Source organism: Anguilla anguilla, chromosome 5 (assembly GCF_013347855.1).
Source record: "Anguilla anguilla isolate fAngAng1 chromosome 5, fAngAng1.pri, whole genome shotgun sequence".
NCBI lineage: Eukaryota > Metazoa > Chordata > Actinopteri > Anguilliformes > Anguillidae > Anguilla > Anguilla anguilla.
In genome coordinates, this window is record NC_049205.1 from 16,168,596 (window position 1) to 16,194,908 (window position 26,313).

Below are 26,313 nucleotides of genomic sequence, written 5' to 3' on the forward strand. Positions count from 1 at the left end.
AGGGTAAATCCATCAAGCCATTAATGACAAAATCCAGTTAGCACGTGATAAACAGACTGACATACTGTAAAGCCTTGCTGTACAAACTTGTCAGAGTGAAACTGATTCATGGTCTTAAAAATAGTATTCAGTGGTTCTGCCTGCAAAGACTCACTCTAAGGGTTGCACAAGGAAAGCAAATTACCGCAAACACGTCCCTACGAGTTTCGAAAACGTATGACTGTGGCCTTTGATTTGTCCATAATTTATTTGTTAATTTATTAAAAGCGGTCGGCATGCAGCCTGCAGCTGCCATCTTTGTCCGTTTGTTTTCAGATTACTCGATAATCCAATTACTGCCGGTGAGCTTTCTTTAGCCTAGCCTTCTGGCTGCACTAAAGAGCACTCCATAGCAGCATGAACCCAATGACCTGCTGTGCCGTGCCTCTTAAAGAGTGATGTCCCTCTCGTCTCCAAAGCAGCCAGTTCACTGCAGTGTTCTGAAGTGTCAGAACTGTTACCATGGGGAGGGGGGGAGGGAGGGGGGGAGCATTGAACAAACCTAATCCTGATCACTGCTTCCAGTCAGCAAATCTTTAATCTTTAATTGAATAAGATGTGGATGATTCTATATATTCCTGTCTGCTCAATATCAAGGTTAAGGGTTGACACAACTGATCTCATAATGTGAAAGAAGTGGAAGCGGATTGCTCTGGGGTGAGAGGAGGCTGTTTACAGGTGCCTAGTAAAGGTTAATTAAATTGCTTGGTAAGAAAGAGCATCTCTTGTCTGAGCTTGTTGCCATGCAGAGGAAAACCCTTCATGAAAGTAGCTTTGGATATTTCTGGTAACTTCTCAGATACGAGCTGAATGAAAACACAGCGGTTGTTAAAAATGATAAATGATAATGTGCATTTTTTAAACCAGTGAAGTTTTTTTTTTTTTTTTTTTGCAGATACAGTACAGCCATGGCTCAGTAGGGTGATTTTTTATTTATTTGACAACACCAAATTATCGAGGGAGCACAAAACTTGCTTTTACTTGTTACTCAATTTGTAGGGAATGTGCATTGTAATTGTTTTGAAACTATGCCAGTTTTTTGTGCCAATAAGTTTTGCTTTCATTTTTAATCTTATATTGAGACAATAAACTGGCAGCCATGTAAAAGTGTTAATTTTGTGATGACCAAAAAATGGCATTGCATTTTTAAACCCAAAAGTGTATAAAAAGTGTATTTTTTAATTATATATTTGCATATGCTTTTTTGGCACTGGTCATGAATACTAAAACTGGCATTCAAGACCAGTTGAATGATGATTAATATACAAAACAGGTAAAAGGCAGGCAATACCTACAATATGTAGAACCAATGCTGTGCCACTGCAAAGAGCCAGCTTTTTTAACTGATTGAGAAATCTTATCAGCATACTTTCCTCACAGATTAACTGTGATTCCCTTTTTACTTGCATGACCTACATAAGTTATTATACAGGAAAAGATACTGAGCTCCACACTCAGTATGCCTTGCATTTCAATGATTGGCTACCATCAGAAAAGTGTTACTTGGTACTATTTCAGTTTTATTGGCTGTGCAGTTAAACCACTGGTCCAATTTAACAAATATAACTTTTTTATTTTCAGTTTTCTCTTTCTGTCCTTGAAGCAAATTTAATCAAAACATTAAAGCCTCAGACAGCTCAGTCTCCCTGGCTTTATCAAAAGCCCAGAAATGCCAGTACAGAATTTTCATTCAAGCGCATGTATTCCAGGAGAAACCATCTCGGTAGAAGCAGAGCTCTGTTCCTTTTTGTATGTTTTATTTTATTTAGCCTAAGTGTTGTAGAATATATCATCATAGCCTTGATATGCCAACTGAGGAGTGAAGTTGATTAATGACAGGCCACAACTTTTAGCCATCTGGTGCTCTGACTTATTTTCATTTGACAGTATCTTCACTAGAAAAATAAAGCTTTGGAAAATGAATGTGAACTTCTGACGTATTGGGAAACTCTAAAGCTTATGGAATCCTTCTGGTCAACCTTTTCATTAATGTTCATAATGTTCTGAGGATGTAAAGAGAACGATAATCTGTACACTGTTTTTCCTGCTTAATGTGCTTTAATGTAGATATGCATGTTTCATATTTTAAGTTATTGTACTGAAGTGGCTAAATCTGTTTCTTGTTCAGATGTCATTTAAATTAACAAAATATATCATCTGAACTACAAAAAAGTAGCATGATTCATTTTGATAAATTGATATGTGAATGTGAAAGCGAACTTCTGATAAAACCCCTCTTGGTCCGGGGTAATTTACAATGCTTGCAAAATCGCAAGCAATCAAAATACTGAAACTAATAAATGACATTCAAATAAAATGAGGGACCAAAATACATTTAATCTGCAAGCCATTTTAAACAGCTAAAAAAAATCCCAGGCGCAATTACTGTACTGGAAAACAAGCAGTCATTAAGAGAAAAATCATGTGCGCTATTCCAGAAGATAAGAAGAAAGAAAATGGAAGGCATAAATGAGGTATGAGTAGCAGAACGAAATAGGCAGATGAGGAAATAATTGTTGTTATAAATCAAGTCCTCAGATCTTTCTACCTGTATATGTTCTCGTTTTAACTCCAAAAATGTTTTCCAATACCAAAGTGAAACCAGCTGTTAATTGGAGAAGTTAGACTTAGCTGTCAACAGTTAGTTCCTTTTTTAAGGTCATACTCTGTTGGAAATTCTCTGAATTGATAGTGGAACAGAAGCAGTTTTGCAGGTCTGTTAGATCAATATTTTTTAAAAGGTGAAGATAGCCTGGGAAGAAGTCAGAATGAGGACAGCTGAATAGAGTCGTTAATGGTTGTTTACGTGCCAAACTTGAGAATTCAGGGTGATTTTAAAAACGGCAAGAGGACAAAACTGCCATCGACTTGGTCAGAGGGATGCTTGGACTATAGTTAGCATAGCACAGCACAACGTAGCAATGTACAGGTTTTTGTTGACCAGTTCAGGGCCTATAGGCAGGGGCTGGGATTGTACGATCCGACCTGGTCTGGAAGATCTTGAGAGAAGAGAGACCAGAGGAACGGCAGAATGAAAAGACAGGGTACTGTAAAAGTAGCGCCGCGTCAACACATTTCTTTCTTCTCGCTCAAGCCAGTCTTGTGAACTGCTTAATTCCCCATAGCAGTGTATAAAGCCAATTGAGACAGTGCACGGCGCCAAAGTCTTATTTGCCTGTAAGTCCAGGCTGTTGACTTTAATGCTGTCATTACCGCAGTGTGGATTCCTAATGTGTCAGATCCACGATGACACTACTGGTGGCGCATTCACACATAGTGCTTCCTGACCAGCTCCTAGCAGGTCCCCATTCCCGATCACTCGCCCTCATGGAAAACTGTACCCTGCTCCATTCCACAGAGCTCTTAAATCAACAGTTTTATGATAGGCACGAGTCTTTTTGTTTTTACTTATCAGAATCATACCAAAATCAACTACTGCCAATAGCTTTGGGGCAGATGTGTTGGCGGGAGTTCTGTGGTGGATATCCAATAAGCCAGTCAGAAATCACTCTGACTTTGGGAAACGAACGTCAACAGAGAGAGCCTTCGAGTATCGCAAAAAATTATTTTCTGTTTAATTCAAAATGTTAGTCAAGTAAGCTGAAGCTCCGTTTATGTTATTTTAATATTCAAATGGGCCTCTCCAGTATACAGTATGTGGGCAGCTGATGGAAGTGGAGCGGCAGAGGGTGTTATGTTACCCTGTTCACTGCTGATGATAGCTCCTTTGTGTCATAGAGTTTGGATGCCTCCCACTGTGTCTTCAGTATTGTTGTATTTCATAATTATGTCTGTAATTTCCAGTGATAAAGCTGGTCATTAGCAATGGAGTGCTCTACATGAAGCTTCAACAATGGTGTGAGACACAAAAGAATAAAATTGAATCCATAAGTGGGTATTCTTACAGACAACTGAAAAATCCTTTTCTTTTGTTAGCAATTTACAGTAGCATCGTAGTGTACAGTGTTTTAAATCTCACTAGAGGCTGGAACAACTGGCAAAAATATGAAGTCATCCAAAACCCCTTTCCCTAGATTTTACAAAAGTGGTTTCACAAAAAGTCCCCATTGAGATTTCTCTAATCTTTTCTCTTCTTCCTAACACATACAGTACACTCATGGAAAAAAGGCCTGAGAAAGTGTCTACAAAGGTGCAAACACTTGTCACTGGAATGGTAACCTATAGCCAGAAATATATACTTAATTTGTACCTTCTTTGGTTGTAAAGGGAACATTATTGTTGTTTCACTGTATTTTTGGAAATTAATTCCTTGAAGAACAGTGAAAGCACCTCCACTGTACCTTTATTTCTGAGCTTTACTGGAAGTCCATGGAATGACTGCATTTTGGGACCATTGACTAAAAGTATACCTGCTAAAAAAACAAGTATGGTTGTGGTCAAATTGCCCATTGAAATAAGTGTGAAACAATACATTCATGACATGTCAATGTCCATATGCAAACAAACACACAATATCTTTATTCCCATTCATGTACAGTATGTCTTACTGTATGAGAAGTCATTTTTGCACTGTAAAATACAATCAAGATGCCAGAAATTACAATGAGACCACTTCTAGAATACACTACCATAAAATGTTTTAATTCAAATATTTTTCAGATGGAGAATGAAAAAGAAATTTGCAGGGCTTGATCTGAATGCTTCCTAACCTGAGAAGCTGCCAATTTTGACTAATCAAAAGTGTGATATGACAGAAATCAAGATATAGAGATTGATCAGCTGCAGAAGATGGAGGTCATTGGCTGAGCTAGAGATTTGTACATGGGCATAGTCTATTCATTTGGGTCAGGTCACCTCTGTTTTGATACTGAATCACAGTGACCATGGTGAGCTGGATGCACAGATGAATCAGCGGGACCTCTGTGTGAACAGAAGGTGTGATTTATTCATGGATGAGTGTGTGTGTGTGTGTGTGTGTGTGTGTGTGTATGTGTGTGTGTGTGTGTGTGTGTGAATGTTTTCACATGCGCGTGTGCGTGTATTTCTGTTCATGAGAGTATGCGTGTGTGATTATGTGTGCGTTTGTATTTGTTTGTGTATATGCATGTGTATAGGTGCGTGTATGTATGGGTATGTGCGTGTGCATACAGTGCATTTTATGTGTGTATATCTGCATGTGTGCGTGTGTGAGTGTGAATTTGTGTGTATGTATGTGCGCATGCATGATTGACTGAGGTTAGCTGATAAATGCCAGTAAAAAAAAATCAAAATTAAGAGTTATGTTCAGTAAGTGAGTGATTTATCCCCTGAACTGGACTTCTACTACTACTTTTCCCCCATTCCACACATTTTTATAAGCCATTTGCTGACAGAATTGACCGCAAGCATTCAAATGCAGGTCACACAGATGAAACTGGACCAGATTTAAAGATCACATCTCAGGGATTTGTGGTTCTGGGGTTTATTTTAGAGATGTGCCCCAGAGAAACATTTGTAACAAATACAGTTTTAGCCAATTCCAACTGTGGCATGCATCCATTCCTAATTGGCCATGACATCATACAGAGAGGGAAGCATTTTGCCAGCAGGGTGGGTCGGCTAAACCCATAGGTAAGGTATAGTACTTCTATTGCACTGCACAAAACCTGTAGTTGCCATTTCGGTCCCAATTCAGTTCAAATCCACAAGAACACCTTTAAAAGTTTCCCGAGAGGCTGTGGATTCATTCTTGTTTAAATCAGTTGACAGTGTATACATTTTTGTCAACTTCAAAAGGCCATACCATTGACTTGTACCATAGATTACCTGGTCAGTGGGCCAGAAGGACGTTGCTTCTATTAATTTTCATTGAGATAGGTAGGTCTGTCTGACTGTGTTTTATTAGTCATATAAACACAATTTATTGTGTTTATATGACTAATAAACCACATTTAGGCCACTATTTTGAGATATATTCAAAATAAATGGAAAATAGGCACAACAAAGGGAATTTTGAATGAATACACTTAGATACTGTATGATGTCATACTGTTATGCCCATTGCATTAAAAAAAAATAATGTATGCACTTTCATTATTTAAAAAATTGACAGTGGGGTTTGCGCATGAATGCGGCTATGGTAGCAGACAGTTTGCCATTTCAAAATACGGTGGGAATTTGACATGCTCAGCCCCATGTTTGGCATATATAAGTTTTATTAATAAAGTTTTTATTAGATTTAATTTATGTAAAACAACATTTGTTGAACAGGTGTGATTCAGCTTTGTTCTTTTGCTGTAATTAAGTACATTCTTGAAATCTGAATATCCTTTGACTTTCCTGTTTTGTTGAGTGATGTGGCAGCTTTTATTAGATTGTAATTGGCCAGTTAGAAAAACCACAGTAGCATGAACAGACATTAAAGAGTGAAAGTGATTCTGTTCATATTGATTCATTATCTTGTAGATATTCAATTGATTTAAATTCACAAATAAAAATGCATTGAAAATTCCTTGCCTGGGAGGATACATAAAACTGAAAGCCTGCAAAATATATTTGTATCCTTACTGTTTTGTAGACATTTATAAATTTAAAATCACAAGTAATGCTTTGAACATTTTCTGCCTAAGAGAATACAGACAGGTTGAAAGATTGCAAAATATATTTGTATCCTGCTGTAAACTGGGTTGTAAATGTGCTATATATTGGAAAGTTTTTTAGCATAGATAACAGTCAGGTCTTCTGCTTTCACCTGTTTTTTGTCTTTCGTCTGTTGAGTTGTCTTTCTTCAAACCCTGCAGAGATACCACTGGCAAGTCACTGAGGTCACCTTCCGCATTAACTTCCTGTAAGAAGAGATGAGCGTGCTCAGTTCACAATCTGAAAAGAATAAAGAACAGACCAAACAGAAAGTTGACTGCACAGCTGTGTGTCCAGAGAAACGTTACCTCTTGCGAGCGTCATCGCACGCAAATCGGGTGTATTGCCGTGCTGTTGAGTAGCAGTTTGGAAGTACTGAGGGAGATTAAGTGGCAGTCGGTTGGCCCTCGATGGGCAGCAGGGTGATATTTCATCCTTTGCATGGAGTATGTTAAACCAACCCTTGAGAGGAAAGCTAACCGGTGTGGGAGGGGGGTATGGAGGAGGCGGTGGCTTTGGGGGGTTGTTCACATCCTCTTGCTGGCTTCTTGCTGCCGCTTTCTCTCAAGGGCCTTAGCTTATGGTTGCGGTTTCAGTCTTTGCGATGATAAACACAGCTGGCAGTTTTCCAAAATAAGGTGTTGATATGCACCCCCCTCTCTCTTTCTCCATTGCTTGCTTTTTTTTTCCTGCAGTCTTTTATTTACATTTACTCTGCTAAATCACAGGTTTCTATTCCAGCTGAAACTGGCAGGGTACAGTTACATTTTGGGAAATGTTTGACACATAATAATAATAATAATAATAACAACCAGGGTAGTTTAAGAAGAATACTCTCTGCCAAGAAGCAATTGATCTTAGTAGTAGATATCTGCTGCTTGAAAATCTGTATGCAGGTTTGTACACTGTCCTATCCAGCACTGGGAATGCTTGTGTAAATGGGATTTAAAGAAGCCTAGCGTATCCTCATGTAACTTCTTGTTTTGCAACTGTTGGACACACGGAAGTTGAGGAGCTCATGGATCTTGCATTTTTCTGACCATAGATTATCCCAGCTGAGCGGCTTCTCTCCAGACTTCCGTCTGCGTCTTACTGTACATGTGTGCACTAAGCTAAACTGCACAGGCATGTATGCGCTCACGTCCTGTTTAAATGGTTACTGTACTTACAGGAAAAAGCCAAATCCATCTGCCTTGGGGGGGGGGGGGGGGGATTTAGGGAGAATGTCCCGGCCTGAACCCTATTGTTTATTGTTCTATAGAGTAAACACCCAGGCTAGATGGGGTCCGGTCAGAAGGCTAAAGCACAGATACTGAAGCTGTGCGATGTCAGATGACATTTATTGCACGATTTAGCGGATATTTTTGATATTTTAATAAAGAAAATGTGCACCTGCAGGGGATCTCTCAGACCCTGACTAACCCTGATAAAGGCAGTGGATGTGAAGGAAAGAGTATGTGGAGAGAGAGAGAGAGAGAGAGAGAGAGAGAGAGAGATGGGTCATGAGGACTCTGAGTGATCCTTTGAAGTTAATCTCACGCTTGAAGGGTTTATCATTCCTGTTTGCCCCAGCCACTGTAAGCCTGGTCTGGAGGTCGCCACCAAATCCAGGCCAGCCTGCCTCTGCCCAGCGGGACCTCCCCCTTCGACGAGGGGCTTCAACCGCTCGGAGGGGGGGAAGTTCACAAGTTCACCCTATGCCACCAAAAGCAAAAGACCTGTGCTTTAGTGACACAGATTTACCTAGACAGCCCGGACGCTGGTCTGCCTTTTTTTTTTTAAGGCAAATGCTGCTGATCCAGATTAAGGCATTTAGCATGTAGACCGTTAACTCTGAGGTTTGGGGTAATGATGCCAACTGTTTGCCCAGATTTCCCCGTAGCAGTTATTCTTTCACGCAGTTACAGTATCGCAGAACTCGCGTTATTAGGAAGGAAGTTACGATGAACCTGTGTGCCTGGTATTCCACGTCCCTCTGTTTGTTTAACCTCAGCCGCGTGTGTGACAAAACTCCTTTTCCTCTGCCTGGAAATAAATCCAATGTCCAACCGTTTCTCAACAGTTGAAATAACCTCGTGCCCAACAAACGAGTCCAGGAGCCAGCTGGCCCTGGGTCTCACTCAGAGTATCTCCGTTTCCTGATCTGACTCGTTCCAGGAAGGCGGTGACTAAACATGGTGGAGGTTCAGTAAATGATCAGCCAGTAAGTCTTTTACACAGCAAACACAAATATTGTCAGCCGGCCAGATGGAACTGCTCCCGAGGGCCAGATTCCGGAAAGGCTACTTCAGAAGGTGACGTAACCAAACTTTTGTTATTTCTTTGAGGTTTGAATGTATAGAAAACAGTGTGCTCATGGTAGGTTTTAGCAAGCTCGCTGAAAGGTGAGTCTGAATTTGCTATACAGGCTTTCACGCATTTCTAAATGGGATTTTCCTGGCAAGAGAAAGTTTTTTGCAAACTACTATAACAACATACAAATATAATCATTTTTGATGGAGAGAACAGGCCATTCAGCCTATGTGGGCTCATCAATTTGATTACTGCCTGGAAATTATCTGGCACTATGTCAAGTCTGGTCTTCAGAACCCCAAGCGGTTTTGCTTCTGTTATATAACCTGGCACACTGTTATACAAATTGACAGTTCCCCATGCAAAAAATGCTTCCTGATATCAGGGCTAAATTTACCTCTATTTTTCACCTATGTTCCCTTGTTCTGTTGGCAGAACAACCTAAATTGTGTTTACTATATGAAACACAAATTCTTGAAAAGTGCAAAGGTTTTTTTGGTGCCTTGGCATAATATTTCTGAACTGTTCCTCTCAGAACAAGCAACACAAGGTTCCAGCAGGACCTGACCAATGTTTTAAAGTAATAACTATAGTGGTGTTCAAACACATGGACACCCACTACAGAATGTGACTTGTGTGAATAGTTCCCTTGGCAGGGGACCTTGTTCTTTATCTCAGTTATCTGTATCTCCTGTGGAAAGCAGTACAGGATGAGTGTGGTGAGACCTACCCCAGATACAGAACCATACCACCTCAGAATGCTTCAGTCCTTGGACGGCAGATATCCTCCCAAGACATGGCAATTTATTTCTGTCCCCTATAGGAGACATGAGTATTTGGTTTCAATCTGAAGACCCATAATATTCTTAATGCTGAAACCCACACTACAAGAGACATTCAATAAAAAATAAAATAAACAATATTTTGGAAAATATTTTCACTGCATTGTGTTTTTGTCATCCAAGATACATGTACTATGTCAACAAAAATTTTAATACTTAAAACTTTTATTTTCTGCCAGATCTCAGCAGGATATGGAGATGAACATTGTTATTTCTGTTTATTAATAACTGTCTCTGATCTCAAAGGTCTATGAACATAACATATTTATGTGGGCACTGTGCATTGCTTTGTGTTCGGGTACTGTGGTGGGTAGCACAAATCTTTCCATTGCTGTTGGGCAGTGCATTGTGCACTGGTAGGTGCTTTAGTTGATTATTGGTTTGGCACTAGAATGGGCACTGTAATAGGTACTGTGGTGGGCACTGTGATGCATACTTCATTGGCCACTGTGAAGTAATACTTTGTCTGGTTCAGTAATGGGTGCTGTGACATTAGTTTCCCCTCTACGTTCTCTGGGAGCTTTTTACACTCAGAACACGGGATCCATCAAAGAGCATCATCTAAAGAGTTTCAAAGCAGAGACTACAGAACGAGACTACATTATCAAATGCAGTAACCATCAGTATGCAATCATACATTTATTTCACAATGAAAGGGACTGTTTTTGGTTTCGTAAAGTAATCAGATGTAGCACAGTATTGTTTTTTAAAAAGGAGAGGGGACCGCCTCCCCCCCTAAAGTTCTTCCCCCTTACCACTTCATTCAGACAGTGCTGGGAATCGAACCCTTACCTGGACAGGGGAATTAATATATGAAGAGTCAGCAGACCTATCCACACAGTCCCCAGTGTTGCTGCTCTCTTACTTCTTCACACATTATTCCTTCATAAGCAATTTTTTTTAGTATGAACACGGCACACTGAGCTCATACTGTAGGTGCTGCAGGTGGTGTGCATTGCTGCATTCCACAGATACAGCGCATGCAGATTTATTTAGCTGAGTGTGTACTCTCGATTATAAATTAGGCCTGGATACTGATTCTATTATTGGCTCTCTGTGTACTGTATAGATACTTTATGGCTTTCAGTGGATCTTTATGCTATGCTTTGTAATATTTCCCTGGCTATGATATGAAAGCTGTGGATGTCCTTCCTGTATCCTTCTGAGAGAACCCTATCTGTGGCCTCATGGGGCAGGCAGGTACCTGTAGTGAAGTGCCTGTAATCTAAATCTCTGTGAAAGGCGGGTGATTTATTGTTTAGTCAGGCACTTTTCTAGACGACCCCTAATGAGAGGCACCTTCATTATTGGAGCTGAAGGACGGTGGTCTGCAAGTGCAGCCCAGGGGGGGGGGGCTTGTGTGGCAAGAATATGAGTTGCTGTCGGGATAATGTTTACACTCTCATGACCACTATATAACCTGGTCTGAAGGGCATTAAAATGGAAAACTTCTAGATGTCTGGCAGTTAGTATATATTATAGACAACTGTACCTCGTCCCAGTTATGCCTGTTCTTTATAACTGAAGTTTACCTCAGTCTCTTGTTGTCCTGCATCGCCCAGCACCGGCGATGGTTATTATTTGGGCTCTGCTGTTATCAACTGCTCAACCCACTTGAACAGGTGCAGTAAAATTTAATGAAACTGCTCAGCGCTTGGTGCAGTGCTGCAGGCACCTGTGATTTCAGGTGATTTAACTTAATCATTTTCTCAGCTGGCCCACTCACATGCATGTTGTTTATATATGGCAGTGTTAGCAGCATGGTCTTGACAGATACACTAAATAGCCAAAAGTCTGTGGACACCTCACATCCAAAATTTTGTCCGAAATTATGGGCATTAACCTGGAGTTGGTCCCTTTGCTGCTTTAACAACCTCCACTCCTCTGTGAAGGCTTTATACTAGATGTGGGATCATTGTCTCAGGGATTTGCTTTCATTCAACCAGAAGAGCATTAGTTTAGGTCTGGCACTGATTGGGCCATTAGGCCTGGTTCGCAGTTGACTTTCCCAAAGGTGTTGGATGGGGTTGAGGTCAAGGCTCTCTGCAGACAAGTTCTTCCACACCATTCTTGGCAAAACCATTTCTATATGGACCTGGCTGTGTGCCCAGGGGCATTGTCATGCTGAAACAGGAGAGGACCTTCCCCAAACTGTTGGGGAAACACAGAATTGTCTTGAATGTGATTATATGTTGTAGTATAGAAGATTTTCCTTCACTGGAACTAAGGGGTCTAGCCCAAACCATGAAAAACTGCCCCTGACCATGGTCCAGATACTTTTGGCCATATGCTGTAGGTCAGAAAAGTTGTTGTTCTTTTCCCACACCTGCATTGGTGCTTGTAGCATGGGTCGCTTTACTACGTTCCCTGACATGCAAGCAGCACGGCCAGCCATTTTTGCAAAACACAGAGTACTTTCAGAACCATGAAGGAGGATTGGTTTTGTTATAAAAACTGAGATTCATGGCGAATGACAACTGGTTGCCGATTTGTGTGGGAGTTGTTTTGTTGTTGTTGTTGTTGTTGCTGCTGTTCTCTCCCGATTCCGAGTTTAACATCTCTGTCAGTCGCAGGCCCCGCTCTGTAGTTGGAATCACACGGCTCTTTAGTCGCTCTGTGGTATCGATCGTTCTTGGAGGACCGCGTGCCCCCGCTCCGCTGTCTTTCTCGCCAGCTATTTTTGCTTAAGCGGAGCCGACTGTGTTACAAGCGCTTGACTCCGTACGGCGAGGCCTGTGGTCTCTTTTCCGCCCTGAGCTTTCCCACATCTCCTCAGAGTTCAGGCAACCCTTCCTCTGACCCCTGGCACAGACCCATCATCTCAATGTTTGTTCACCGCTGTGAACCAGATTGACTTAATGAGGCTGGGAACTGAGCCGGGCCAAAAACAGCAACCCTGCTCCTCAGTGTTCAGGAACCACAAACCTGGTCCTCTGTGTTCAGGAACCATAAACCTGCTCCTCAGTGTTCAGGAACCACAAACCTTGTCCTCTGTGTTCAGTAAACACAAACCTGGTCCTCTGTGTTCAGTAACCACAAACCTGGTCCTCTGTGTTCAGTAATGACAAACCTACTCCTCTGTGTTCAGTAACCACACACCTGGTCCTCTGTGTTCAGTAACCACACACCTGGTCCTCTGTGTTCAGTAACCACACATCTGCTCCTCTGTGTTCAGTAACCACACACCTGGTCCTCTGTGTTCAGTAATGACAAACCTACTCCTCTGTGTTCAGTAACCACCCACCTGGTCCTCTGTGTTCAGTAATGACAAACTTGGTCCTCTATGTTCAGTAACCTCAAACCTACGTGTCTATTCTCTGTAACCATAAACCTACTCCTCTCTGTTCAGTAACCAGAAATATGGTCCTCTTTGTTCAGTAACACCCTTCTGCTCTATGTTAGTTACCACAAACCTGGCGCTCTTTGTTAGTAACCACTAACCTTGTCCTCTATGTTAAGTAACTGTAACCCTGGTCTTAGACATTCAGTAACCACAGTGCTTGTCCTTTCAATAACTGTTACCCTGATCCTTTAAAACCTACTGTAAATTTGGTCTTATTAACAAATAACTCAGGCTCATCGTAGTTCTTAAAATTTAATTTCAATTAATTTTTGTGGATGCTGTGGGTGGACGGGGCCACCGTATTCCAACTTTTCCACCCACGAATCACCATCTCCCCCCACTGTACAGACTACAGTATGCGCTGATGCAGCATGGCTCAGACAGCTGTGAAGCAGAAAATCTGAACAATGTGGAAAATGCTCCCACTGCAACATCCAATATAGACCAAGAGCTAAATATGAGCCATGTGCCACACTGAGCCTGAACATCTGTCCCGCGGTAAAGACACGTGTTCGGCGCGGCCCTTCGGCTTTTTAATACGCCAGCAGTCACAGAGGATGACTCACCTGAAAGGAATTGCTTGATCATCCAAGGCTGGATCATCACAGCCATGGATGATGTCAGCCAATAGAATTCATCCCTCCTAGCGCAATTCACGCAAGCTGCAGCTGTCAAGCCAGCCTGTTAGTTTCCGTAGGTAAGGAAAAATTGTTTTTTTTTTTTGCCCCCATTGCAGTTTTATTTTTAAAGGCCAACATGAATGTGAGTATCCAGAGGGTTTGCAGTACCTAAACAATTACACGTAACTACAGTGACATTGAACATTTAATGGCTGTTATTTTTCTGTTATTTGTTGTAATGTTTGCCTTTCTCTGTTATTTTATGTGTTTGAGTGTTTGAGCCAAAAAGAAATGTCTGTTTTTTTAACACAAATGGAGAACAAAGCTGTAGGATTGAATTGCCTTGAATTGTGGTGTTTACAACAGTTCAGAACTTCCGTCAGATAAAATCTATACCCCAAAGGGTTCACAGTGGGTGACTGTGAGGGCCAATTCTACAACCACAGTTCCCTTCATCCTAAACACCTTCAAATTACCAGCTCAGGGAGCCTACACCTTCTCATTGGAGCGGCGTTTGTTTCTGTTTGTGACTACTGACAAGTCTTTTTTTCGCCTGTCTGTAACTGTCCAAGTCTCTGTTTCCCCACATAGACTTGGAATATCTCGACCGAAGAAGTGGTGCGGAAATCTGAAACTCAAATTTGTACCGACACGTTTGCGAGCTGCTTTTTTTTTTCGCTTTCGTCTCTGCTCCGCTGCGTTCTGAAGCGCTGCGGATTTTGTTCCGCTGTGTTCCAGCTTGACTCCCCGGGACGCGAGCGCGCGTAAACAGCGAAGCCCCGGCCCGGAGCGACGCGCGCGAGGAAACGCCCCTTCGATCGCGCGCCGCTCCGCGCCCCCTCGGGCGCTCCCGTTCGGAAAGACCGGCGTGCATGCAAACGCGAGGAGGCCGGGAGCGGGTCGGAGAACCAGGATTGATTTCACAGGTAGCCTACTGGCTGCACGGGCGAGTTTAAGGATTCGGTACGCGTACGGTTTGTCAGCACGTGGCCGTTGGCATTGTCAGTTATTCCACGTCACTGTATCCAGGACATTGTGGTTCCTTAGTCCTCTGAATCAATGAGGCTTACACCCTTGCGGTGACAAGTTCATCGATTGGTCCTTAATTGTCTAATTGGTCATGTGCCTGTGACTGTTTACTGCTGATTAGTCCAATTAGAGTGGTTATAGTGACGCCATGAGGACAAGGCCTACGTACATGTTAAATGTTTTCCTGGTCACATGTTCAGGGAAAACTCATGGCCCTACTGACAGTACAGTGTGGTTCTTTTTGGGTTAAGACCAAGCTGTCTTTAACAGCATCCAAGAGGAAAGAATCTAACTTTTATTCATAATGGCAGAATTAAAACGGTCACAACATTTATCAAAGCCATACGAGCCTCTCTATAATGCAATAACTAGGGGTTCCACATAGCTGTCAGACTTCACTATGAAAGAGGAGCCAGTTCTTATTAGAACCGGGTCCACAGTCACGAAGCATCTCAGAGTAGGAATGCTGATCTAGGATCAGTTTTTTCCTTTGCCTTTAGCTCGTAAAGTAGTGGTGTCCAATCTGATCCAAAAAGACCCCTTCAGGTAACTGCAAAGCAGTGTGGGCTGGAGTGTATCCCAGCATGCAGTGGGCGAGAGTTAGGAATACACCCTGGCCAGTTTGGCGATCCATCGCCGGGCCCACACACTCACACACTCATTTAGAGACACTCATTTAGAGGCAATTTAGAGACTCCAATTAGCCTACTGTATGCATGCCACCCTGTACATGTATTAGGTGCCTTCTTGTACATTCATAACTTACCCAATTATTCTTCCAAAATGGTGTTAAATCTTATATTCAGCTGGAGCTATTTCCTCTGGTGCATGCAACCTGAGACCACTGTGCTCAAGGAAATTGTTGCATGGCTTCCAATATCAACATTACCACATGGGTCCTTGGGAATGAAAAGCTTGCACCTCTTCAGAACTGAGAAGGCCAGAAGTACTCCACAAGCAAGATATGAAAACTGAACTGATACTTATATCTGTAATGGAGAATAAATACTGTGAGATGAATGTGTTCATTTGTACAGACTCTGGAAACATAATGCACCGACTCAAGCTGTTTAGAGTTACTTGAAGTGCATTTTCCTACATTCATCCCCTGAGTACCTCTTTTTCAGCTATCGTAAAGCTAGCTGGTCATCAGAATCTCATGTAAGTGTCTGAAAGATCCTTCTTTGATCAAACAAGATACCTTGGACAACTGGAAACACAATAAAACTGTAATTACATATTTTTTTTTAAACTCCAGGAAGTGATCTATGCCTTTAAGAGATAAGGTCAAACTATGGAATGGTGAAACAGGCCCTGATTCGCTCTGTTTCTAATGGACCGATATGTCTTTCTGAAATCTGAAACATTATTTTATTTATCTTTTATACATTTTATTTTATTCCTTATACTGCAAGTAACAAGCCCTCAATGATTAAAGTTTGTAATTGTAATGGAAAAGAGACAATGGAAGACGATATTTTTCACCCCATTGAAATGAGCAGCCGCATTCATTACTATGACTCTCAAGTTTATTGCCAAGTGGATTTGTAAGGACCTCCTTCAGAAAGTCACCTTGTCTCGAGCGAGCGTTTGAAACAGTGGCGACCGCGCGCAGGCAGGGTGTAATATACAATCGATATGACCCCAGGTGGCATAAACAACAGCTCCTTTCCAGAAAAAAAAAGAGCACGTGGCAGGGCAATGGATTAGGTCACACGCTGATCCAAGGTCTCTGCCCAACAACAGGCCCTGACAGGCCGAGTCGGAGTGCGCGTTGCGAGGACCCATCGGGGCTGCATCTGGGGCCCCGCCGGCCGGTACGTCCAAACTGCTGTTAGCTCACATTATGTGAGAATGTGCCTTCGAGAGGAGACAGCCTGTTTAGGACGAGTTAGAGACAGAATCCTAAGCAGATCATCAGCCTGTGGTATTGACTGGATGGCTTGTGCTCTAATGAGACAAACTGAGTATCTCCAATGACCCTAAAGGAGGGAAACAGAGGGGGAGAAATGAGCCAAATGTTGCGGTTTCAACTCCCTTTTCAGCCCTAAAAAAACTGTTTATCTGCAGATTAAACTGTTTTAGTGTTAATGCTGAATACCAAAAATACGCAAGCAAATTATAGAGATGGCAAGTAAGTTTTCTTTCTGAAGAAAAACTATGGAAATTCTACATAACCTGCAGATTTTAATACTGTATTTAAATGAAGCTTCGTGCTGAAACCTACTGCAACAACACCGGTTCCCTGCCGTTAATAATAACTTTAATGTGAAAAGAGAGGCAGGCGGTAGGTCTTGGCAGTTCAGTAAATGAGGGCACATGTGCGTTTAAGCCGCCCGTCCCTGGGAGCTTCCAGAGAGGCTGCTCTGTGCCACACCTACCATGTGAGATTAGTCTAGCTGTCTGCACTGAGGACTTTGTCTTCCAAATGCTCTACCTCCCATGGTAAAGTGATGTGGATTCAGTGAGAGCTGACCGATCCTCTGTTGTACAGTCCAGCTTTGTGCTGTTTTTTTAGGCAGGTCCCCTCTGTGCAGCGGTGGAAAACCCAGGGGTCAGAAAGTGAAAGTCCAGTGATGTGTTTCTTCCATCCATGAACTGATTCCACTGATTAGTTCTACATCCTGGCTGATGAATTGTGCTAATTAGCAAATCCAGGTGATTGGAACAAAATACCGGGGAGGAGTTTTGCTTTCCTGGATTTTCCACCTCTGGGTCTATGCAAAATGTGGCTCCCAGTTTCAGAGTTCCTCCTATTTATTCATATAATGAAAGTAATACTTTAGTATGCACGGTATATCTTTTGAGGAGGTCATCCTGCGGAATTGTAAAGGTTATACTTGTGCGCACTCACACTGAAAATGTGTCGGTTTTGGCTACTTTCTGCTGAATCAGAAGCTATAAAGCAACAAGGCTCATTTTCTAGTGTTTGTGATTCAGCTGGAGGATATGCCACACAAAAGGATATCTCTCACATTCTCTCCCTTGCTGTTAAAGCAATGAAAGCTTTTTTTTTTTTTTTTGCATTTAATAATTGATGGAAACACAGTAAAACCAACAGGATGCTCCTGGTGTGGTCACAGAATAAGGTGTATCTGATGCATAATCTAGAGGCCTTCGCGGAGCCAAATGGCTCGGGGGGTGGGGTGGAAGTGGGCGGGGCCCCAGAGAGGACACACCCACTCACAGAGATGTTTGCAGTGAATGAACACATGGCGCACATTACCTGTACACTCCACTCTCAGGTTCTCAGCACTCAATAGGAACCAGCCTCGCTGAAATAATGCTGGGAGTGATAAGGGTGAGGAAGGAAACTGGAGAGCGGGTTTGTTTAGATTTTCTCCTTTTGTGTTTTTTTCTTTGTGTTTATTTTATTTTTTATTTTCATTTTGCTGATATTGTTGTTGATATTATGAATTGTTGTAGCTCTATTTCTTCTTCTGCTTCTTCTTCATCATCATCTTCTTCTTGAGCTTCACTGTTATGCTTTTCTATGTCACTTGTGTGTGAGGGGTTTGGGGGGAGGGGGGTGAATTTTGTTGTGTGAGGTGGGGGGGGGGTGGTGGTGGAAAGGCTGCAACCTGCAACCTGGGGCAGAAGGGGGTCACATAAATGTACAAGGCTCAAGGACAAAAAAAAAGAGAAAAATAAAAAAAACAGGAACCAGCCTCCACATTGCAGCACACTTCCCTCACCACTGCAGTAACAATGATTCACTGTGATCGCTATCACTCTGCGTCTCTCACTCTGCATCCATCTCTCAGACTGCATTATCTTTACTGCCGAGCTGCCTGTCAAACTGCACTGCATCTCCCGCACTGTGCACGTATTTCACACTGTGTTATCCTTCTGCACTGTCTCTCACACTCTGCAACCTCTCTCACTATGTGTTATCTCAGAGTGTGATCTCTCTTTCTGTACGCCATCTCTTACACTTTACAATCTCTCTCACACAGTGTTATCTCTCTGCACTGTCCCTCTCACTCTGCAATCTCTCTCAACATGTGTTATCTCGTGTAATCTCTATCCATATGCCATCTCTCACACTTTGCAATCTCTCTCATACTGTGTTATCTCAGTGTGGAATCTCTCTTTCTGTACACCATCTCTCACACTTCACAATCGCTCTCATACTGTGTTATCTCAGAGTGAAATCTCTCTCTCTATGCTGTCTATCATACTCTATAATCTCTCTCACCATGTGTTATCTCAGAGTGTGTAAAATCTTTTTATGTTGTCTCTCGTACTCTACAATCATTCTCATACTGTTATCTCAGTGTGTGCAATCTCTCTCTGTGTTGTGGTCTCAAACTGTGTATATCTCTTATCTCTGCTATCACTCAAAATTGTGTTATGTGTTGCATCTCAGTTTGTGCTACATCTCACACTGTGTTACCAGTCATTTGCGCATATCAGTTTACTTCTATTCAAGCATGGATATTCTATGAAAGGTGTTTGACTATTTTCCACTGTCACTCGAGAACATTTCTATTCTAAACACAGCATAATCAGCCAGGTTTTCTCCTCAGCACGCAGCTGCACGGTCACACTGTAGTGCTCCACCATACAGTTAGACACTCAAAATATAACAAACTTGCGGCACCACTCTCCTTAACTCTAAGCTGCTGGGACACACTGAGAGAAACGCTGTTCCTTTAGTCGCTGTTTTGTCCTCCCTCGGGTGTTTTACGTGTTAGAAAGTGTAACTCACGTCCCTGTTTTTGTGTTTCAGCGCGTCCCTGAGGCACACACCCATCGGCTCCTCGTCGGCCAAAGTGTGCTTGGTTTGTGGGGACGAGGCGTCGGGTTGTCACTACGGGGTCGTGACCTGCGGCAGCTGTAAGGTCTTCTTCAAAAGAGCAGTGGAAGGTATGTGCAGTATTAATGGGGTTTTTTTTCACTGCCAGTTTTTCCACACCTGTCATTCTCTCCGTGCCAAAATGTATGAATATATCTACCTATGCAAAGACTGAAGCAGTGGTTCTGAGCAAAGGGAGCAGAGATGAAGGTGTGTCTGTTGCATTGGTGCCTGAAGCTTTGTCTTTGGGCATATTAGATACCCCAGTCTGAACCATATATTGGACAAATGCAGGATATGTAAAATTCGCCAAAAAATGTTTTTTTTAAAAAGAATCCTAAGGGCAGAGGCTGCCTCGTGTGGAAGCACAAACTGAGATTAGGAGAGAGATTAGGAGTTTTTGCCGATTTAAATTTTTCCAGAACCACTGGCCTCAAGGGAAGTGAAGAGGTGAAGAACATAGCTCCCCCTCCCCAATCCACCCACCAAATAGCCGGAAACACGCGTTCAAATTGGAGAGAGTGACAGCACATACTAGCCTTATCATTCCACAGTGTATTTGTTGAATAGTTTTCACTTGAATGGCGGTTCCACAAATCTAGTATTGACATGCCCTCTGTTATCAGTAGGAGTGAATGAAAGTTTGCTTGAACAGGAATAACAAACAAACTGATGATACTTGATTGCAGTCCTGTGGGTGGAATCGTATGGCATGATTGTCACATGGTGGGAAAAACCTGGATTTGGAAATTAAGCTACTCTAAAAGTAGATGACCAGACCAACCATGTGTGCTGGTCTGCAAAATACACAGCATGGGATTCAACCAACATACATACTTAAAATGGATCTACAAACAGATGTTTCACATGCACAGATTGGTAGTCAGTATTAATTTGCCAAAATAAATGCCCATTTATTTATTATTGAACATTAAGAACAAATATTGAGTCCAGAGGATAGTCTTCTGTCATGATTCTGTAGTGTATGGACTAAAGACCATACAAGATTCCATAGTGTATGGTCTTCAGTCCATACATTATAGAACCTTGGTTGGCCATTGGGTAATAACCTTCAATCTCTGAGCCAATCAGAGATGCAGAGAGTGCAATGTGAGGGTTGTTTCAGCTTCTGTGTGAAATAAAAACGATGACAGAAAAGGCGCAAGCAGCTGTCACCTTTCATTATCCCAAAATGAGTGGACTCAAATGTGGACTATATACATTTATTCTCACACAGAAACAGGAACAGATGGACTGACTTGTGTTTTATATTATACTGTCATTTTATGACTTCAAATATAATTTTAACTCTAAAACTGCTTCCGGATGTATTTGAAAAGGATCGGTGCCACTTTTTCTTATTTACTGTTAGAGGCAGTTGTTTCAGTGCAAAGTTTTTAAGCTTTCCTTTAAACTTTCCTTTTCCTTTAAACTGATCTACATTTTCCTTTGCCCTGGTTTGGGAAGATCAGTGCCTTCTGTGGTGTTTATTTTTTTTCTCCTTGAACTGACTATTTCAGGAAAGGACCATCAGTTCTGCGTGCCCTGTCCAGCTGACGCATCTTGCACTGTAAAAACGTATAATCACCCCCTGGCTAGTACGTGGCCAATGAATACTTTAACCTTCCAGCAGGTCGGCGCTGTGTTGCAGGCCTACTCTCATCACTGCTGAAAAGAGAAAAAATAATAGAGATTGAGCAAGCCTTTATTTTGTCTTTCTACCAAACTGTAGATTAGACATCCCGCAGAAGCAAAAATACAAACAATGCAAGTTAAGCTAAAATATTAATCATCTAATTAATCATCCCAAGGTAGAATATTGCTTTCTGCAAAAAGGTTGTGCTCATCAAGTAAAAATGTCTTTTTTCCAGTTTTTTGTACCCCTGCTTTTAGTACTTTTGGCATCCTCCTTTCACAAATGATAACACTACTGAGTCATCGTTTATCATGTTTTAGATTTGTCAACATATATGTGGGGGAGGGGGCGGGGGGGGGCTCATTGACCACTCCTCCGGAAATGTCTGCGATCATTCAGATCCTTTGGTCAGTGCTTGCCGACTGTCCTCTTCTATTTAAATGACAAAATCTTGATCAGGTTCAGCTGTTGGAAAACAGTAATTTTGTGGTCAGTTAACCGTTTCTTGGTTGATTCTGCGGTGTTCTTGGAATCAACGTATTGCTGAAATATCCATTTTTGGCCAAGTTTGAACTTCCTGGCAGGGGGAATGAGGTTCTTGGCCAAAATGTCTAGGTGCTTGCTGGGGTTCATGATTCCATTGACCTTAGCAAGAGCCCCAGGGCCAATTAGATGGAAAATGAACCCAAAATCTGAACTGTCCTCCACCATTTTTCATTGTAGGTATGAAGTCCTTTTCAACATATGTGCCCTTCCTCTGATGCCAAAGCCACCACTGGTGTGTGTGGCCAAAAGCTTCATTTTGGTCTCCTCTGACCGTAACACCCGGTTCCAATTGAAGTTCCTGTGCCATTGAGCAAACTCCAGATGCTTATTTTTGTTGATTCAATAGAGGCTTTTTTTTCTGGCAACCCTTCTAAAAAGCCTACTGGCATCGCATCTGATGGTAGATTTGGAGACTCTGTGTCTCCAAGATGCAACCAAGTTGTGCAGATCTCTTTTTGTTAAAAATTACATTTTAAACAAAATATGTTTCTCTGAACAATTGTATTACTGTAAAATGACATAATTTTTTTAGCATGAGCTCATTATTTGTATTATTTATTTATTTTGTTTTCTTTTCTCATCTTTATCCAGGACGTGAATCATTTTGGATGGCACTGTATGCTGTACAGTATACCCGTGTGGTGTGTGTGTGTGTGAGAGAGAGAGAGAGAGAGAGAGAGAGGATAAAAAGGTGAAAAGAAAAAGGGAGAGATAGAGAGGTTTTGGTTTTAAAACAATGAGTCAGCACAGAGGGGCATTGGTTGACAGTCTGCTTCCCACTCTCTTTCTCTACGGTTGAAAAAGAGAACAGTTCAGTCTATGATATATGAGAGGAGACTGCAGGACACAGCCAAGGATACAGGTGGGAATTAAAACAGCCATTGCTTAATTTCTGTTGGCGTTGTCCTCTCAGGGGAAAGAGCTATTTCTGTGTCCTCCAAAGCAGGAAGGCCTGGGAATATACTGACTCAGACAAATCACAAAGAAAAAAAAACACTCTTTTAACTCTTTAACTTTGCGTTCTTCTGGATTCAACCATGCATGTCCGCTGACTTGCACTGACTATCTGGGGGTTCTGAGTAGGGGTTATGAGGGTACTGTATATGTAACCGATTGTAGGGAAGGAGAAAGAGGTCTGTTTGTGAGAAAGTCACAACCTACATATAATGTGATTAACTGCCTCTACTATGGGTCAGTGCCTCTATTATTGTAGCATTGCCCTCCTTGGATGACCTATACCATTTTCAGGAGATATTTCTCAATCTGTGCCCCTACTGGACATCCTTGAACTTCTCCAGATCTAACATTGCCCTTGCATTAGGTACTATCTTGGTTACTACCAAGGTCGTTACTTTACCCTGTGTATCACCTAGGGAAAGTAGTATTCCAACAGGAATCAAATTTCAGTTCTCTTTTCTCTGTGTATGATCTCCCTTGGCAGTATTCAAAAACAAAGTGTTTGTTTCCATAGCTATATGGAGGACACACACCTATATATTTCAGTCTAGCCGTTCCGAGGTTGTAGGTTCAAGTGGGACACCGCTATTGAGCAATGTACTTAACCTGATTTCCTTTAGTAAATGTCAGCCATGTAACTGGAGTGTAGGCCTGTTTTGAACAATTGAAGCTGTGTACTGTAAATTTCTCAGTATAAGAAAAACTGAAAAATGCCTAAAATATGAAGAACATACAAGTTTGGATGCCCAAACCAACTATTTTAATTATTGTGTCAAGAAGAAAATATCATTTGTGACCTAGGCTCCTTAGAATTAAATGTTAAACAAGTGGTGATGAACCTATGATTAATCTTGGAATCAGAATGCTTTCAGTCCCATATTGGAAACATTACTGACTGAAAGTGATTTTTGTTTGTTTATTTTGTTTTAGTTTTTCAGACTATAGCTGCAGTTAGGTTGTTTTGTTCACATTCATGAATGAATGAATTTGCACATTTGTTTCATGTAGACCAGATTATTGGTAGTGGACTTTTTCCTGGCCTTTCAAAGCATGTGTCTAAAATCAGTCCAAAATGTTGCTGTGAAACTGTTGACTAAAACAATGAAGGCAGCTCATATTACCCTGTACTTGCTGTGGTATTGATTTTAAAATTCTTTTACTTGTTTTTAAAGCCTTAAATGGCTTGGCAGCAGATATGTTGCTGAACTTTTTGCAGCTCAGACATGCTCTTTCATCCACAGATGCTATATTTCTCTGTATCGCCAAAGTTCACTAGTGAAAAGTAGGTACTGAAAAGTAGGTGAAGCTTCCTTTTCTATCTATACTTCTTGGCCAAGGCTCATTGTTCCCTTGTAGGGAGTCCCTAGCCTCCTCTGCTTCTCCTAGTCCAGTGCACAGAACCTCATAAGTAGACGAGTAGATGAGTTACAGGGTGCAGGTTAAGAGAAATGGAAAACAGTTTAAGTTATAATTATAACAGAGTTTCAGTTATAATTCTCCTTAATTATGGAACATGTTACAAACATGAATGAAGCTAGAGAATCTAGTATCCCTGTTCAAAGCATTGTTTTTTGCATGGCTGTGACTGTTTTTATGTGTGCTAGCATATATTGTACAAGTTAGTTGCATTGGAATAGTAATTTGATGTCACAGGTATATGTTTCCTTGCCCTATCTCTCACGCAACATACTGTAAATCATTAAGCTCAAGAGACCCCTGATTAAACAAAACTGAAATTAAATTTGACCTAGAAAACAGAAGAACAGCGAGGTGGTGAGATAATAGGTAACAAGGTAGTTTAACAGTTACAAAAAAGTGTGTGAAATTTACAGATATAAGTGATAGGTTTGATAGCAAGACAACGCACTACTGTTGTACTTTTGAGCAAGTTAATTAAGACTTTTGATTTATCCGCTTATGTAAATATCCAGCTGTAAAAATGGCTTGTATGCCAAGCAATGTAAGCCATGTAAGTCACTCTGGAAAAGAGCATTTGCTGAATTCTATAAAATGTACTAAAATGCAATGCAGTGTAGTGTAAAGTAAGAATATTTAGTGCTGCATCACCTGACGCATGTTGAACAATTGGTGCACCTCGTGTAAACCCTGGCTTGTCCAGCCAATGGGTGTTAGCAGTGAATTAATTTGCTTTAAAATGGAGGGTCCCATCCTAATAAAATATCTAATGCAGCTCAAAAACATGAAAAGCTTGTGCAGCATTGGACAGGGCAATATGCTTTATTATGTCATCCATATGAGAAATAGCCTGCTGTAGTTTAAAAAATAGAAACATTCATTTTAGAGAAATGATTAAATGTAATAACTTATACTGAATAGTGCTCTGTGGTTTTTCAACACTGAGAATATAACTTGTCAACAAGCATAATTACTTATTAAATACATTGTTTTAGAATATATTTTATATTGGTCATCCTACATGCATAATTCCTCCATTTCAGTGAAATGCAAAGCCCTCATTGGTTTTATCCTCACTTAATTTACCTTGCCCCTCAGGTCATGTGATCGAATTGGCCATGCCCTCTTCTTGGGACTCAAACAAGTTTAATCAAGCGTATGCTGGGTGTGCAAAGTCTTATTGAAGACATCATGGTCCATGACATCATCCAATTCCGTAAAACCTTTGCGAAGGACACGTGTTCCCTTTTGTGGAAGCGTCCTTCACACCCTTTTTTCAGAATTGCCTAACATTACACAGAGTTGCATAACATTACAGACCACAGTGCTTTTGATAACAGTTGCACTGTTGTGCTGTTACCTTGTCCAGGAAATGAGAAAAAAACCAGGCTGAACATGTCACTCAAATCAATAATATGAACAACCAATTTCTAAGAAGAGTGACGACTATCCAAAGATGTGTTTAACTAGTTAAACTAGTCATTATGTTATCAGTACTCAGTACTTGTGATATTCAATTATCTTTCTGAAATTAATGTTGGAATTTTTAAACTACAGCATTTCTCATAGGGAAGACATATGAACCATACTGTATATGCGTGTTAGTCTGAGAATAAATTGGAATTAGCATTTTTAGTCTATGAAAACTGAAGTTTGGAGCTTGCTGTTTGTTTGGAGCTTGTCCAGTTGTTTTAGGTTCGACCGAAGCAGGGTGGCCACTTCACCCCGCAGGGCAGGCCATTTCTAAATCGAGTTTGATCACTACTAACTCGATGTAGCAGCGGGATGAATCAGTGCCCACTGTTCAGCATTCGCCAGGCGATGCAATTGAGCTAACATTTACCTTATGTTGCATAGCATTTAGCAGACACATTTATCCAGAAGGACTTTCTTTTTTACTTACAATCCATACATACAGTGAAGCAAATATAAAAATAATAGCCAACTCGATCAAGAGTGCTAGAGCAGAACATCACGTACGTAAAGAAGCTATCACTCCTAAGATGTTTCAGCCACTTTTCTCTTGTCAATCTACAACCTATGGGAATATAAATGAATATAGTCAAGGCTGTATAAGAAACTGGTAGCTTTAATGTTTTTTATCATCTTTGCATCTGTTTTCTGAAGCACTTTGGGCTACAAATAACTTGCATGAAATGTGCTATATAAATAGGTTATTAGTTATTATTATTATTATTATTATTATTATTATTATT

The 26,313-nt window shown here is 41.3% G+C and overlaps 1 protein-coding gene across 1 annotated transcript in view; it reads left to right on the forward strand.

The window, feature by feature from the left end:
- Positions 1-26,313, forward strand: part of LOC118226724 (mineralocorticoid receptor-like) — a 73,164-nt gene that overhangs the window by 20,472 nt on the left and 26,379 nt on the right. Inside the window, 1 exon segment of the mRNA XM_035416549.1 lies at positions 19,477-19,613. Coding sequence (XP_035272440.1) covers positions 19,477-19,613 — 137 coding nt within the window.